Raw genomic sequence first — 14436 nt, 5'->3', positions numbered from 1 at the left:
TCAGGGTTGTCCTTTGAGCCCGCTTTTATACGTGTTCGCAATCGATCCCTTCGTCCGGAGGGTAGATTGTGGGCCGTTGGCGGGAGTCGGGATGAGTCTGGCGGAGCTGGATGTCACCCAGAGAGTGGTGGCGTACGCTGACGATGTCACTATTTTCGTCTCCTCACAGGAGGAGGTCGATGTGGTGATGTCGGAGGTGGACCGCTACTCGGAGGCATCCGGGTCAAAGATCAACCGGGATAAGTGTGAGAGTCTCTGGCTGGGAGGGGGGATCCCACGTTTGATCTCCCGGACACCCTTCCAGGGCCCCAAGAATCAGCAAAAGTCTTAGGCATCACATTCGGCCAGGATGATTATCCCACCAAAAACTGGGACGGTAAGCTCCAGGATGCCGCTCAGAAGGTGGACCAGTGGAAGGGTTGGTCTATGACCCTCAGGGAAAGGGTACAGCTGATCAAATCGTACCTGCTCCCCTTGTTTATCTATCTGGGCAGCGTATGTATCTTGCCAGAGGCTTACTACACTAGGATCTACAGCCTGTTTTTCCAACTGTTATGGGGGAACAGGATGAACCTAGTCAGGAGGGAGGTTATGTACCACACGAGGAGACTAGGGGGTTTATCTATGGTAAACCCTGTGGTGTTCTTTACGAACACCTTCTTGAAAGCTAACATCGCAAACCTCTGGAAAGAGAGGGCTCCTCCGTGGGTACTCTCCTGCAGGGAATGGTTTCGGCCTTTCTTCCAGGAATGGGAGAGAGGAGGGCGAGTGAAGGACCTCCGCACGCCCCATGGATATCTTCCGGCTTATGCTACCACGACTCTGAAGGCGATATGTCGGTGGGGTCTGGGAGTGTGGGAGATCAGGACCCAGTCAAGGCAGTTCCTTGACAAACGGGTTCTGTTGACCCATTTCCAGAAGCCTCTGGTGCTCAGGGACTGCCCAGGTCGGGATCTGAGGGTGGGGTTGTACCTTTTAAACATGAAAAGGATCCCCCAGAAGTTTTGGGACTTGGCCTGGCGCTGCTTTCAGGGGAAGCTATATGTAAGGGACAACCTGAAGTGCAGGAACTCTGATGACCGGGGATGTCCCCGAGAAGAGTGCGGGGACACGCTGGAAAGCATGGACCACTTCCTGCCTCATTGTCCCTTTAATATAGGGGTTTACAACAGGGTGGGCGCTTCCATCGGCTGGAGTCAACTTGCCGGCCTAACCTATCCGGAGTGGGCTTATGGGGCATTCAGGAACCTGGGTGGCCGAGATCGGGGCACTTTATTCTTAGTTAGTTTAGTGGTTAGGTACTACACGTGGAACGCACGGTGTTTAGTGTCGACCCAACAGAAAATCCTCTCCGAGGTGGAGGTCTGTAGGAATATCACCGGTGACCTCGGGAAGATCAGGTCTTTGGAGTATGGCAGTCTTGGTACCAGTAGGGCTTCTCTCCTGTGGAGAGGTTTTTCTTTTGATGTGCCCTAGGTACTAGACCTTTTTAGGTAGAGTACCTTTATTTTGGTTAGGGGCAGTGTTATAGGGATAGTGATAGGGTGAGAGCAGGGTCAGTTTTAATGGAGGGATAGAATTAGGGAAAATTGTAGGGGGGAGTTAGGGAAAGAGTTTAAAATTATTTTGATGTATCAAGTCTGCCATCCTTCTTCCTGGTGGTGGGTTAATGCATGCGCACGCTAGCTTTTTGTTTTGTTTTAAGCTGATATGGTATGAATGGCTTACAGGCGACCAAACTTGGGCCTAAGGTAGCTTTGGTTTAGTGTGTATATGTTAGTGTGTATAAGTTTGTGTGTAAGTTGGTTGGGAGGAGTGCTAGGTGGGGAGGGTGTATTTGTGGGTGGTGGTGTTTTGCTTTTCTTTTGGGGACCTGACATGGGTCAGTTAGGTACAGGACTTTGTGTATGAACGGTATGGACTCTGACCCATGTGCAGGAGGGGTGGTGTGGGAGAGGGTACAGTTTTAGTGTAGGGATTTTGGTAGGGTTTTCTATTGTTTTTGTAGGTTTTCTTTAGTGTATATATATTTATTTTTAGTTAAATACTATATTATTATGTTCATGTGATTTTGTATGTATATTGTTTATATATTGTTTTCATTTTGTTTCTATATTACAGCATTACAGTAGTCATGGCAGTCGGACCAGTTATTATGTTACGTGGTTTACTTGATTTTATCATGTTGTTACGTTGTTTATTTTATAAAAAATTTTTTTTTTTTGTAGCCAGGTAGTGCTAAATTTTATGTTTATATTTTGCTAAGCCAAGTTGTGCTTTTGTATTTTTTTTTTTTTATTTATTTATTTTTTTTGTATTTTTTTGTGTTTCCCGAATATGGATGGTTTTGAGTTGTAGCCAGGTAGTGCTAAATTTTATTTTCATATTTTGATAAGCCAAGCGCTATTTTTATGTTCGTTTTTGGTATGCGTGTGAGTGTGGTTCGGTTAGGTGGGTTGGCATATTTTAGGTTTTTGTAAAGCTGGGCTGGCCGGTTAGGCAGGGTTTTGTTTTTGTTCTTTGGTACCAGTGTATTTCTTATTTATGTTATAGCTGGTTAAGCTTGTTTTGTGTTTTTGTATAAGTTTTGTACTTTTATAATAAAAAAAGAGTGTCAGCAGAGAGCACTGTGGTCAGACTGAAAAGAACTACTGGAAGTGTTAAAGGGGTACTACCGTGGAAAACTTTTTTTTTAAATCAACTGGTGCCAGAAAGTTAAACAGATTTGTAAAATACTTCTATTCAAAAATCTTAATCCTTCCAGTACGTGCGTAACGACGTGATGACGGCGACGTGAGAGCGACGATCCCAGGCAGCGGAGGCGTTCCGGAGCGGCGGGGACACCCCGGGGACGCGGCGACAGCGATGGAGGGCGACATTCAGGGCAGTGGTGACGGTCCGGAGCAGCGGGGACAGGTGAGTATAACTGCCTATACTTTACATTGCACGGATCCCTCAACATACGATGGTTTAAACAAACGATGGTCCATTTGGAACGGATTACCATGGTATGTTGGGGGACCACTGTATGCTGATTGTGTTTGCTTTGGATCCGGGAGATAAGAGAGTGAATTTAGTGACTACAGCCCCTTATATACTAAGGAGGCTGGACTAATCCCATTGGCTGCAAAGCCTGTAGATCCTGAACCCTGAGAACTCTGGGTACAACACATGACATCATCACATGACCCAAGGAAGGTCCTAAATATCTGTACAACCATTACAATATATCACGTGACCTGGGAAGGTCCTATACATTTGTACACTATACAGAAATACCTTTATATGAGGCGACCAAGGGGCAAGCCCTGCAGGAGAGCCCTGTGGAATAGAGGAACTCTAACTGAGGGGACTTTAGACAGGGACAGGATGAGGTCCTGTACGGGACACCACACAGGCATGCTAGGAGTTGTAGTACTGCAACAGCTTGAGGCACACAGGCTGTATAGACCGGTGTTTCCAAGAGATACCAGCAATTCTTGGGGGGGCCAAAACTGCTGACAGTTCTCACAACAGTTTGCTATGGTTGGGGATCCTTAGGGATCCAAAAAGCAATTCCTAAATTGAGCGGCCCTTTCACACAGCAGAATCCAACCAATTTACCAAAGAATTCTGTTTGCAGCCGCAGCTATGCCTATGGGCCAGTGCTTCACAACCAGGGTGCCTCCAGGTGTTGCAAAACTACAACTCCCAGCATGCCCAGAGTTGTAGTTTTGCAACATCTGGAGGCACCCTGGTTGGGAAACACTGCTATGGGCACTAGGAGCACTCTGATATGCGTTGTCTCCATTGACTGCTATTCATTTTCAAGCAGATTCTGCAAAAAGTAGTGACAATAAATCTGTGAATGGGACAGTTGAAATCCTGTTAATTTTTTAATGTTAAAGGGGTACTCCAAAGGGAAAAAAATTTGAATCAACCAGTGCCAGTTATACACAGATTTGTAAATTACTTCTATTTAGATATCTTAAAGGGGTACTACTGTGGAAAACTTCTTTTTTTTTTTTTTAAATCAACTGGTGCCAGAAAGTTAAACTGCTAGGCTGCTAGGGTCTATCGGCTACACGCTACTTACCCCTAGAGTGCTTCACATAACCTACCTAGGTTACTTTAAGAATTAAATGTTAAATTTGTTAGCTCGCAAAAGCACCTACTGGCCAGGCAGAGCATCTCACACACGCAAAGAAGGAGACGAAGAAGTGTACCTAACAGTGGCAGGAATTGAATTTCAATAGGCTACAATCCCTAAAGTGTTTTCTTAAGTGAGATATTATTTTGGTGTATGTACTAGAGAAACTTGACGTAGTACATTTAAGTCAGTAATCTAGAGTACTATGTGTGCAAGTACTATTATAAGGGCAATCTTCCCTATTATTTTTATTGAGACAGGTGCTAGCGATGGGCGACAGCAATACTACTACCCTCGGAGGAGCCGGTGTGTCACCTATTTAGCAACTACTAAACACCTTTAAAACCTTTTATACATTTGTATGTACAAGAATCATTTACATTTTAGTGTTGAGTGTACACGTGCAACACACCGACATTTTTCGTGTACAGCTCTGACTAACTTTTTATGTACATAGACATTAGACTATCTTTCTATGTACAAGAACCATATACATTCCTACTATACAGACCTACACAATTATCAACACTCCAACATGGTTCAGGCGCATTCACCTGATAAACGCAACATTTAGCATAAGAGTTCTTATGAAGCTGCTGGTATATGCATAAAACAGACGTGTAAGGATCAGCAGTCCACCTACACTAGGAGTCCAATTAAAGGAAAATATACAAAGTGGCATGTAAGGATCAGCAGTCCACCTACACTAAGAGTTCATGGAAGGGAAAAGTAAACACTGCCTTAACCACAACTCAGCCGGGTACAGTCCTTAATGAATCTCCTACAGGCTAGGAGTCTCTTGACTTAATAGTCAGGCACAAGCTTAGTGGTTACGTTGCTGAACTTTGAACTTGAACAATCTTAGCACAGTCCTGCTAGGCACAATTCTTGAACTTGGTTGCTGCAAAACAAAAGTGGTTAACATAAGAAACAATCTAACATTACTTTAAAGTCTTTTAGAGAGTATTCTTCTTTATTCTTGTTGTGCCTCTCTTGGTTCCTCTGTACCTCCCAACATCAGGGGCAGGTGTAGAATTGACATAGCTTTGCCACACCACATTGGTGAGGAATGAGTGGTGGAAGGCAGCATTAGAAGAGGACACAGGCTTTCTAGCCGGGATCAAAGTGGGGCAATGGGGCTTGAGTACCATCTCCAAACTAGGATAGACCCATGACTCTTTCGTCGGTACCCTGGAAGCAGGCAAACTCTGCATGTCAGAAGAGGGCCTTGGTACATACGTTGGTACCTGTGCAGGAGGCAAACTCTCATTGCTCCGAGAGGGCCTAGGTACGTGCGTTGGTACCTCTGGAACAGACAAACTCTCATTGCTCCGAGAGGGCCTAGGTACAGTCTTTGTTGCCCACAATTTGGGCTTACTTTCCTGAACTTGAGCAGGACTTGACTCTCAACGGTATGTAGAAAATGAAGAACTTGACTCTTTGCTGTACATAGAAGATGATGAACTTGACTCTTTGCTGTACATAGAAGATGATGAACTTGACTGTTGAGGCTCCTCCTCCTTTGGTACGCTGGTGGAGGCTTTAGGAGCAGACCTTTTCGGCCTCAAGTTGAAGGGATCGGACTCCCAATCAGTTGACGGAAAATATTTGAAGGGAAGCTGTGTTGGGGCTGTTGGTCTGGTGACCGCTGCAGCCCATTCTCCACGAAGGCTCTGGACGGGGGTGTACTCTACAATTTCACCCACCTCCAAGGTGTAGAACTTGTTATGGAGATATGGCCTTTGCACTGCTCGCCAGTTTACAAGGATGGTCTGCCCAGTGTGGTAGTCAAGGAGTATCCCATAACCTCTGACCTTGTCGAACTTGGCCACAGTTGCTCTCCTTCTTTCTAATGGCTCCTCCCTCTCTCAGGGGTGATCCCATTTACGAATGTACAATGCCTCCCTTTCTTTGGTGTTTTCTTGCCACCGTACTTTCTCTCCATGGGGCAAATGCACGTGCTTGGGGGCATAGAGTTCTTTGTGTCAGGCCTTTAGCTTTTCCATCAATTCGTCCCGCTCGGCTTCTTGACGGGCCCTTTCTTTTTCTGCAGTTGGGATTGGTGGGAGTGGCTTCCCAAGTAATGGTTGAAGTACTCTGTGCATGTACTCGATCAGCTCCGGCTCATCTCCGAACACCCATTGCGGCAATTTTGGTGAGCACGGTCGTGCACTTGGCAAGCTTGATCGAGGCATGACCTCAGGGCTGGAGGAGGAAGAATGGGCCGCCTCTGGCGGGGTACTCACTGCAGACTCCTCCGATGGGATCTCGGCCCACAAGCCCCAAGTTCTGTGGTGACAGGACAGTCTCACCGGCGATGCACCTCCAGGTGTCCCTGCGCTCTCAGCTGGAGGTGTGTCTGACCAATCGTCGTCATCATAAGGCAGTGGGGGAAGATTGCAGGCCCTCTCTTCGTCTAATGACAACCGCTGCAGACGGTCAGCAAATTCTTGAAAGAGTGGGGCTGAGACTGCCACAACTTTCCGCTTTTCCGGCGCCATTTTGCCAACTCCACCTTGTGGAACGCTGCTCTCTGCCATATCTGTACTCTCCGGCTCTATGTGCAGACTGAAGAGGTCGCGTGGCGTCTTTTGTAGTGGGCTTCCCCAAAATGGCGGCCGGCAGCAAGGACGTTATCGGTGCAGCCCCGACTTCCGGTCCCTCCAGAGACGACTCCTGCATCTCCAAGTTCCCTTTCGGCTGTGACACAGCAACTTGGCAGCCACGCCCAGGGGCGGGGCATGGCACAGCGCAGGCTTTCTTCATGCGCTTTTCCAGCAGCAGTTCGGCTCCGCCTGTGCCGACCGGACCAGAGGATTGCAGCATGAACTTATTGCGCAGTTTACACATCTTAGTTGTAGATGAATTTTCGCCTCGTCCCCATACTTTTCTCGTGGCCCCCTTGCATGGCGCACCACAACACCGCTCCCGTACACAGCAACATGGTTTACAGCACATGAATAAAGTTTGTTTTCTGGGGGGAGTACACTTTTACTAGTGGCGACTGTAGTAGGTACACACCCGAATCCTGTTCGTGCAACGCCAAAAAGGCTTTGTGGTAGGCCTCTGGGGTAGTGGTAGTGTAGTCAGGGTATTGCTTCAGTATATCAGGGGTTAAGGTTAACCCTAATGTTCGTGACGCCAGGCTGAGGGCTAGTATGCTGAGGTAATTCTCCGGCCTATTGCCGCCCTTCCCAGTAATGATAGGTGTTTGCAAATAATGACTGAAGGTCCACAAGATAGTTGAACTTGAACTTGGATAAACTTTACTTAAAGACTTGCGGTACATCCAATGAACAGTAACAGTCTCATTCAAACAGTTTCCATACACTTCAGTAACTGACAGTTGTTGCGGACCTTGACTTGAGCTATAAGACTCTGAATTTAGGGTTAATTGTGAAGATCCGACCGGATTTAGGGGATAGATAAGGTCCGGTGATCTTGCAGAGTGCTTAGGGATTGATACACTCACGATTTAGAAGAGATCAGCCGTCGCCGCAAGGCTCGGGCCTAACTCACTGATGACAGCAGCGCAGATCCTTCCCTGTCAACAGCCCACGAGGAAAGAGAGCTAACAATGGCCGCCGCTCCCTTATATGGGCAGGGCCGCTCTAATTGGTCCGAATATCTGTCACTCACCGTTACAAGGAATGATGGGTGCAGTACGTCATAGGGACCTCCAAAGATCCTTAAGCAAAAACCATAGAGTTTACCTGATCACGTGACCCGCAGGTCCTGCTACGCTCCGTACAGGTAATTAACCAATTATATACATTTGTACAATTATACTTATATAAATCCTGAATAAAACATTAGTTTAACTAATATCAAGATGAGAGGTGACAAGGGGCAGACTAGATAAGAAGGACCCTGACGTCCTAGGGACTCTGGCTATGGGGACCTATATACAGGTACCGTATAGGATGCGGTACCGGGACACCACACATATATCTCTCCAGTTACACATAGTGAGAGAATTTTACTCTCCCCTGTAGCATTAGTAATTTCCCTGGTGGCCTAGGGTCTCTTAAGAAAACAGTCAAATAGTTTTATACTCCCCTGTAGCATTAGTAATTTCCCTGGTGGCCTAGGGTCCCTTAAGGAAACAGTGAGATAGTTTTATTCTCCCCTGTAGTATTAGTAATAGCCCTGGTGGTCTTGGGTCCCTTAAGAAAACAGTCAAATAGTATTCGGTGGTCGAGGGCAGTTTAGGAATACACCCAAGTTGAAACCAAAGCAGTAAAAGCATTTATGATAATTATGGGCTAAGACAATAAAGGGGTTAATGATGACATCACTAGTGGTTTAAAGGGGTCAGAAGGTGAATGACAATAGGGAAGATTTATCAAAACCTGTCCAGAGGAAATGTTGCTGAGTTGCCCATAGCAACCAATCAGATCGCTGCTTTCATTTTTGAAAAGGCCTCTGAAAAATGAAAGAAGCAATCTGATTGGTTCCACTGAACTGGTTTTGATAAATCTCCCCCTAATATCCCTAGGGCAGTAAAGGCATTAATAGTAACCCCCACGGTAGTTTGGAGCACTGACCAGATTTACGATAACATCTCTGATGGTCTGTAGGCTACCTGGCCGCTTAGGCATAGGTAACCCTGACTGCAGGGGACGAAAGGGTTAAGCACACAATGCAGCAGTTTAACCCTCCCACTATATGAGGTAACGGGGGGGGGGGGGGGGGGGGAGATACGCCCAGAGGATATATGGGTCAGCTCTCCACGGATATTGCCCTCTTTGTTCACCAACATTTCAGGTCCCATCCTCCCTCCCTTGTTTTTTATGTGTACAGTTTTGTTCTTCTTGACCGCGGGCCCTGTTGTGGGGCGTGATGGTTGTTGTTCTCCCTTTTATACAAAAAAATTAAAGAAAAAAAATTAGGAATAATATAAGTGCTATATGCACAGCAGAGGTGAGTTATCATGTTAGGGTCCCATCCGATATGAGGCCACCTCCGCGTGGTGGATGGGGGGACACATTTTGATCAAAAAGTGCGCTGAGAGCCTCCATTTTTTGACCTAGAGTGCTGTTGCAACTTTCTTGTTTGTACATTATATATATATATATATATATATATATATATATATATATACCGTATTTCTTTGAAAATAAGACCGGGTCTTATATTAATTTTAGTCACAAAAAACACACTAGGGCTTATTTTCAGGGTAGGGCTTATTTATTTACGGTATGTACCTTGAACAACATGGGGGGCTGTAGGAGTGTGGGGGATGGGGGGCTGTAGCAGTGTGGAGGATGGAGGGCTGTAGGAGTGTGGAGGATGCCGCACCCTCCCATCTTCAACACTGCTGCAGCAACCCACACTCCTGCAGCCCCCCATCCTCCACACTCCTGCAGCCCCCCATCCTCCACACTCCTACAGCCCCCCATCCTCCACACTCCTACAGCCCCCCATCCTCCCCTTCCCCCATCGTCCTCCACACTCCTACAGTGCCCCCCACCCCTTTACCATAATAAACTAGGGTACGCATTTCATCCCCCCCGGCTCAATTACGATAACTTGCCACGGGATAAGCCAAGGGGGGGGTGGATAGTGGTCTGCGGGCATTACTGGCAGCCGCGGTCCGGATCTGCCAGTTGATTATCCCTGGCCTAGGTCTTATTTTCGGGGTAGGGCTTATATTGCAGCCCACCCTGATAATCCTGCTAGGGTTTACTTTCGGGGTAGGGTTTATTTTCGGGGATTCACTAATCTACTGGAGTATAAGCCGAGTTTTCAGCACGATTTGTCATGCTGAAAACACCCCCCTCGGCTTATACTCGAGTGAACTCTCCGCCCTCAGTGGTCTTCAACCTGCGGATCTCCAGATGTTTCAAAACTACAACTCCCAGCAAGCCCGGACATCCATCGGCTGTCCGGGCATGCTGGGAGTTGTAGTTTTGAAACATCTGGAGGTCTGCAGGTTGAAGACCACTGCGGCCTTTGTCATCATCCAGACCCCCCTCCCCCCCCTTTAGTTTTGTACTCACCTCCCCTCGGCGGGACATTAGGGCGAGCTGGTCCGGGCCATCTGTGCTGCAGGGACCGTCCGGTGGGAAGGGATAGTCGTTCCGGGCTGTACATCTTCACCGGGGGGACCTCTTCTCCGCGCTTTGGGCCCAGCCCCAGAATAATGACATTGCCTTGACGACTCATGAACGTCCCTGTGCGTCGTCGTCAAGGCAACGTCATTATTCCGGGACCAGGCGCGGAGAAGAGGTCCCCCCTAGTGAAGATGGAAAGCCCGGAACGACTATCCCTCCCCACCGGACAGTCCCTGCAGCACAGATGGCCCGAACCAGCTCGCCCTAACGTTCCGCCAAGCGGAGGTGAGTACAAAACTAAAGGGGGGGGGGAGGGGGGTCTGGATGATGACGAAGGCCCCAGTGGTCTTCAACCTGCGGACCTCCAGATGTTTCAAAACTACAACTCCCAGCAAGCCCGGACAGCCGATGGCTGTCCAGGCATGCTGGGAGTTGTAGTTTTGAAACATCTGGAGGTCCGCAGGTTGTAGACCACTGTAATCAGACATTGACAAGCGGGGATGATGAAGGGGGGGTGTGGGATGATGACAGGGGGATGATGATAGGCGGTGATGATGAAGGGGGGATGATGACAGGTGGTGATGATGAAGGGGGGATGATGACAGGCGGTGATGATGAAGGGGGGATGATGACAGGCGGTGATGATGAAGGGGGGATGTGGGATGATGACAGGGGGAAGATGACAGGCAGTGATGATGAAGAGGGGATGATGAAGGGGGGGAGATGAAGGGGGGGATGATGAGAAGGTAATGATGAAGGGGGGGATGATGACAGGCGGTGATGATGAAGGGGGTGTGGGATGATGACAGGGGGATGATGACAGGCAGTGATGATGAAGAGGGGATGATGAAGGGGGGATGATGAAGGGGGGATGATGAAGGGGGGATGATGAAGGGGGGGATGATGACAGGCGGTGATGATGAAGGGGGGATGATGACAGGTGATGATGATGAGGGTGTTAATGACGGGGATCTGGATGATGACAGGCGGTGATGATGAAGGGGGGGTGGGATGATGACAGGGGGATGATGACAGGCGGTGATGATGAAGGGGGGATGATGACAGGGGGATGATGATGAAGGTGTTAATGACGGGGGTCTGGATGATGACATGGGGGATGATGTATTTCCCACCATAGGTTTATAGTCGAGGCAATAACTTTTCCTGGGTTTTTGGGGTGAAATTAGGGGCCTCGGCTTATATTCGGGTCGGCTTATACTCGAGTATATACGGTAGATTTAAAAAAAAATTAAAAAAGGAATTTAAAAAATAAATAAATACATAAAAAAGAAAGAGTGGTTGGATTCCTGGTTTTGGCCGTGGTGCTTTTCTTTTGTATTTGTGCCTTTTGTTCCTTAGGTATTGCGAGTCACAGCTGTGGTGAAGAGATCAGGTGCCGTTGGCATCCATGCCCGCTGTGGACATGGCGGGGCATACTACTTCGGCTGAAGCAGTCATTTCGGATAAGTTTAATGTTATGGTTACTGCTGTGCAGTTTTGCAATTTTCTATCGATTCCTGTTTATAAATATGAATAAAAGAGCTGTGATCACCACCCGGCCCACTTATAAGGAATGCAATGGTGTTGTGTCTTTATTGGGAAAGTGGGAGGAACAAGGGGTTAAGTATAAAAGGTTTGTCCAGGCCATCTATTGTAGTCATGGGGCTAACAATGGCATCCCTGGTGGGCTACAGCAGTGACAAGATTAACAATACCAAATACCTGAAAGCCTCCAACGAGCCCCGAAACTATTTGTTGTGTATCGCATTTGTTTTTACAGAAGTAACAAGCAGAGCTGTAAATGGGGGAGGGGGGCGCATACTTTTGTCCGGCCCCTGTAGCAGTACCAGTGGGTGCCGGACCGGGCAGTGTTTGGTTAGGTAGGGTTGCACAAGTCTGGACTTTCCTCTAGTTTTTGGCTCCACTCCCGGTTACACATTAATGGGATTGTTTGCTAAAATGCTGAAGGCTGATCCCACATAAAGGCTGAGGATGAGGACAGAGCCCAAATACATGATGGGGAGAGCAGTCCTGTGCCTGCTGCTGCTCACCGGCCTGACCGCCACGCACGCACAACCACCGTGAGTGTCCACAACATCTCTGCCGTGATCATGGCTCATATAGTGCTCTATGTATAGAGTATAATAGAATTGTATTATGGTCATGTTGGGGGTTGTAGTGCTCTATGTATAGAGTATAATAGAATTGTATTATGGTCATGTTGGGGGTTGTAGTGCTCTATGTATAGAGTATAATAGAATTGTATTATGGTCATGTTGGGGGTTGTAGTGTTCTATGTATAGAGTATAATAGAATTGTATTATGGTCATAGTGGGGGTTGTAGTGCTCTATGTATAGAGTATAATAGAATTGTATTATGGTCATGTTGGGGGTTGTAGTGCTCTATGTATAGAGTATAATAGAATTGTATTATGGTCATAGTGGGGGTTGTAGTGCTCTATGTATAGAGTATAATAGAATTGTATTATGGTCATGTTGGGGGTTGTAGTGCTCTATGTATAGAGTATAATAGAATTGTATTATGGTCATAGTGGGGGTTGTAGTGCTCTATGTATAGAGTATAATAGAATTGTATTATGGTCATGTTGGGGGTTGTAGTGCTCTATGAATAGAGTATAATAGAATTGTATTATGGTCATGTTGGGGGTTGTAGTGTTCTGTGTATAGAATATAATAGAATTGTATTATGGTCATGTTGGGGGTTGTAGTGCTCTATGTATAGAGTATAATAGAATTGTATTATGGTCATAGTGGGGGTTGTAGTGCTCTATGTATAGAGTATAATAGAATTGTATTATGGTCATAGTGGGGGTTGTAGTGCTCTATGTATAGAGTATAATAGAATTGTATTATGGTCATGTTGGGGGTTGTAGTGCACTATGTATAGAGTATAATAGAATTGTATTAAGGTCATGTTGGGGGTTGTAGTGCTCTATGTATAGAGTATAATATAATTGTATTATGGTCATGTTGGGGGTTGTAGTGCTCTATGTATAGAGTATAATATAATTGTATTATGGTCATGTTGGGGGTTGTAGTGTTCTATGTATATAGTATAATAGAATTGTATTATGGTCATGTTGGGGGTTGTAGTGCTCTATGTATAGAGTATAATAGAATTGTATTATGGTCATGTTGGGGGTTGTAGTGCTCTATGTATAGAGTATAATAGAATTGTATTATGGTCATGTTGGGGGTTGTAGTGTTCTATGTATAGAGTATAATAGAATTGTATTATGGTCATGTTGGGGGTTGTAGTGTTCTGTGTATAGAATATAATAGAATTGTATTATGGTCATGTTGGGGGTTGTAGTGCTCTATGTATATAGTATAATAGAATTGTATTATGGTCATGTTGGGGGTTGTAGTGCTCTATGTATAGAGTATAATAGAATTGTATTATGGTCATAGTGGGGGTTGTAGTGCTCTATGTATAGAGTATAATAGAATTGTATTATGGTCATGTTGGGGGTTGTAGTGTTCTATGTATAGAGTATAATAGAATTGTATTATGGTCATGTTGGGGGTTGTAGTGTTCTGTGTATAGAATATAATAGAATTGTATTATGGTCATGTTGGGGGTTGTAGTGCTCTATGTATATAGTATAATAGAATTGTATTATGGTCATGTTGGGGGTTGTAGTGCTCTATGTATAGAGTATAATAGAATTGTATTATGGTCATAGTGGGGGTTGTAGTGCTCTATGTATAGAGTATAATAGAATTGTATTATGGTCATGTTGGGGGTTGTAGTGCTCTATGTATAGAGTATAATAGAATTGTATTATGGTCATGTTGGGGGTTGTAGTGTTCTCTGTATAGAGTATAATAGAATTGTATTATGGTCATAGTGGGGGTTGTAGTGCTCTATGTATAGAGTATAATAGAATTGTATTATGGTCATGTTGGGGGTTGTAGTGTTCTGTGTATAGAATATAATAGAATTGTATTATGGTCATGTTGGGGGTTGTAGTGCTCTATGTATAGAGTATAATAGAATTGTATTATGGTCATAGTGGGGGTTGTAGTGCTCTATGTATAGAGTATAATAGAATTGTATTATGGTCATGTTGGGGGTTGTAGTGCTCTATGTATAGAGTATAATAGAATTGTATTATGGTCATAGTGGGGGTTGTAGTGCTCTATGTATAGAGTATAATAGAATTGTATTATGGTCATGTTGGGGGTTGTAGTGCTCTATGAATACAGTATAATAGAATTGTATTATGG

At 45.7% G+C, this 14436-nt stretch overlaps 1 protein-coding gene across 2 annotated transcripts in view; it reads left to right on the top strand.

Moving 5' to 3' along the window:
- Positions 1-8665: 8665 nt before the first annotated feature.
- Positions 8666-14436, top strand: part of LOC130367658 (complement C3-like) — a 120297-nt gene continuing 114526 nt past the window's right edge. The window contains exon 1 of one of the 2 annotated variants that reach the window (XM_056570215.1): positions 8666-8802. In XM_056570215.1, the coding sequence (XP_056426190.1) occupies positions 8798-8802 (5 nt within the window). In that variant the 5' untranslated portion in view covers positions 8666-8797. Of the gene's footprint in view, positions 8803-11895; positions 12267-14436 lie in introns of those variants that run through there. The other variant, XM_056570214.1, reaches the window with a different exon arrangement.

Source organism: Hyla sarda, chromosome 4 (genome assembly GCF_029499605.1).
Source record: "Hyla sarda isolate aHylSar1 chromosome 4, aHylSar1.hap1, whole genome shotgun sequence".
In the NCBI taxonomy this organism is placed as follows: Eukaryota; Metazoa; Chordata; class Amphibia; order Anura; family Hylidae; genus Hyla; species Hyla sarda.
Note: the sequence above shows the minus strand (reverse complement) of the source record. Positions and strands in the feature narration are given on the sequence as shown.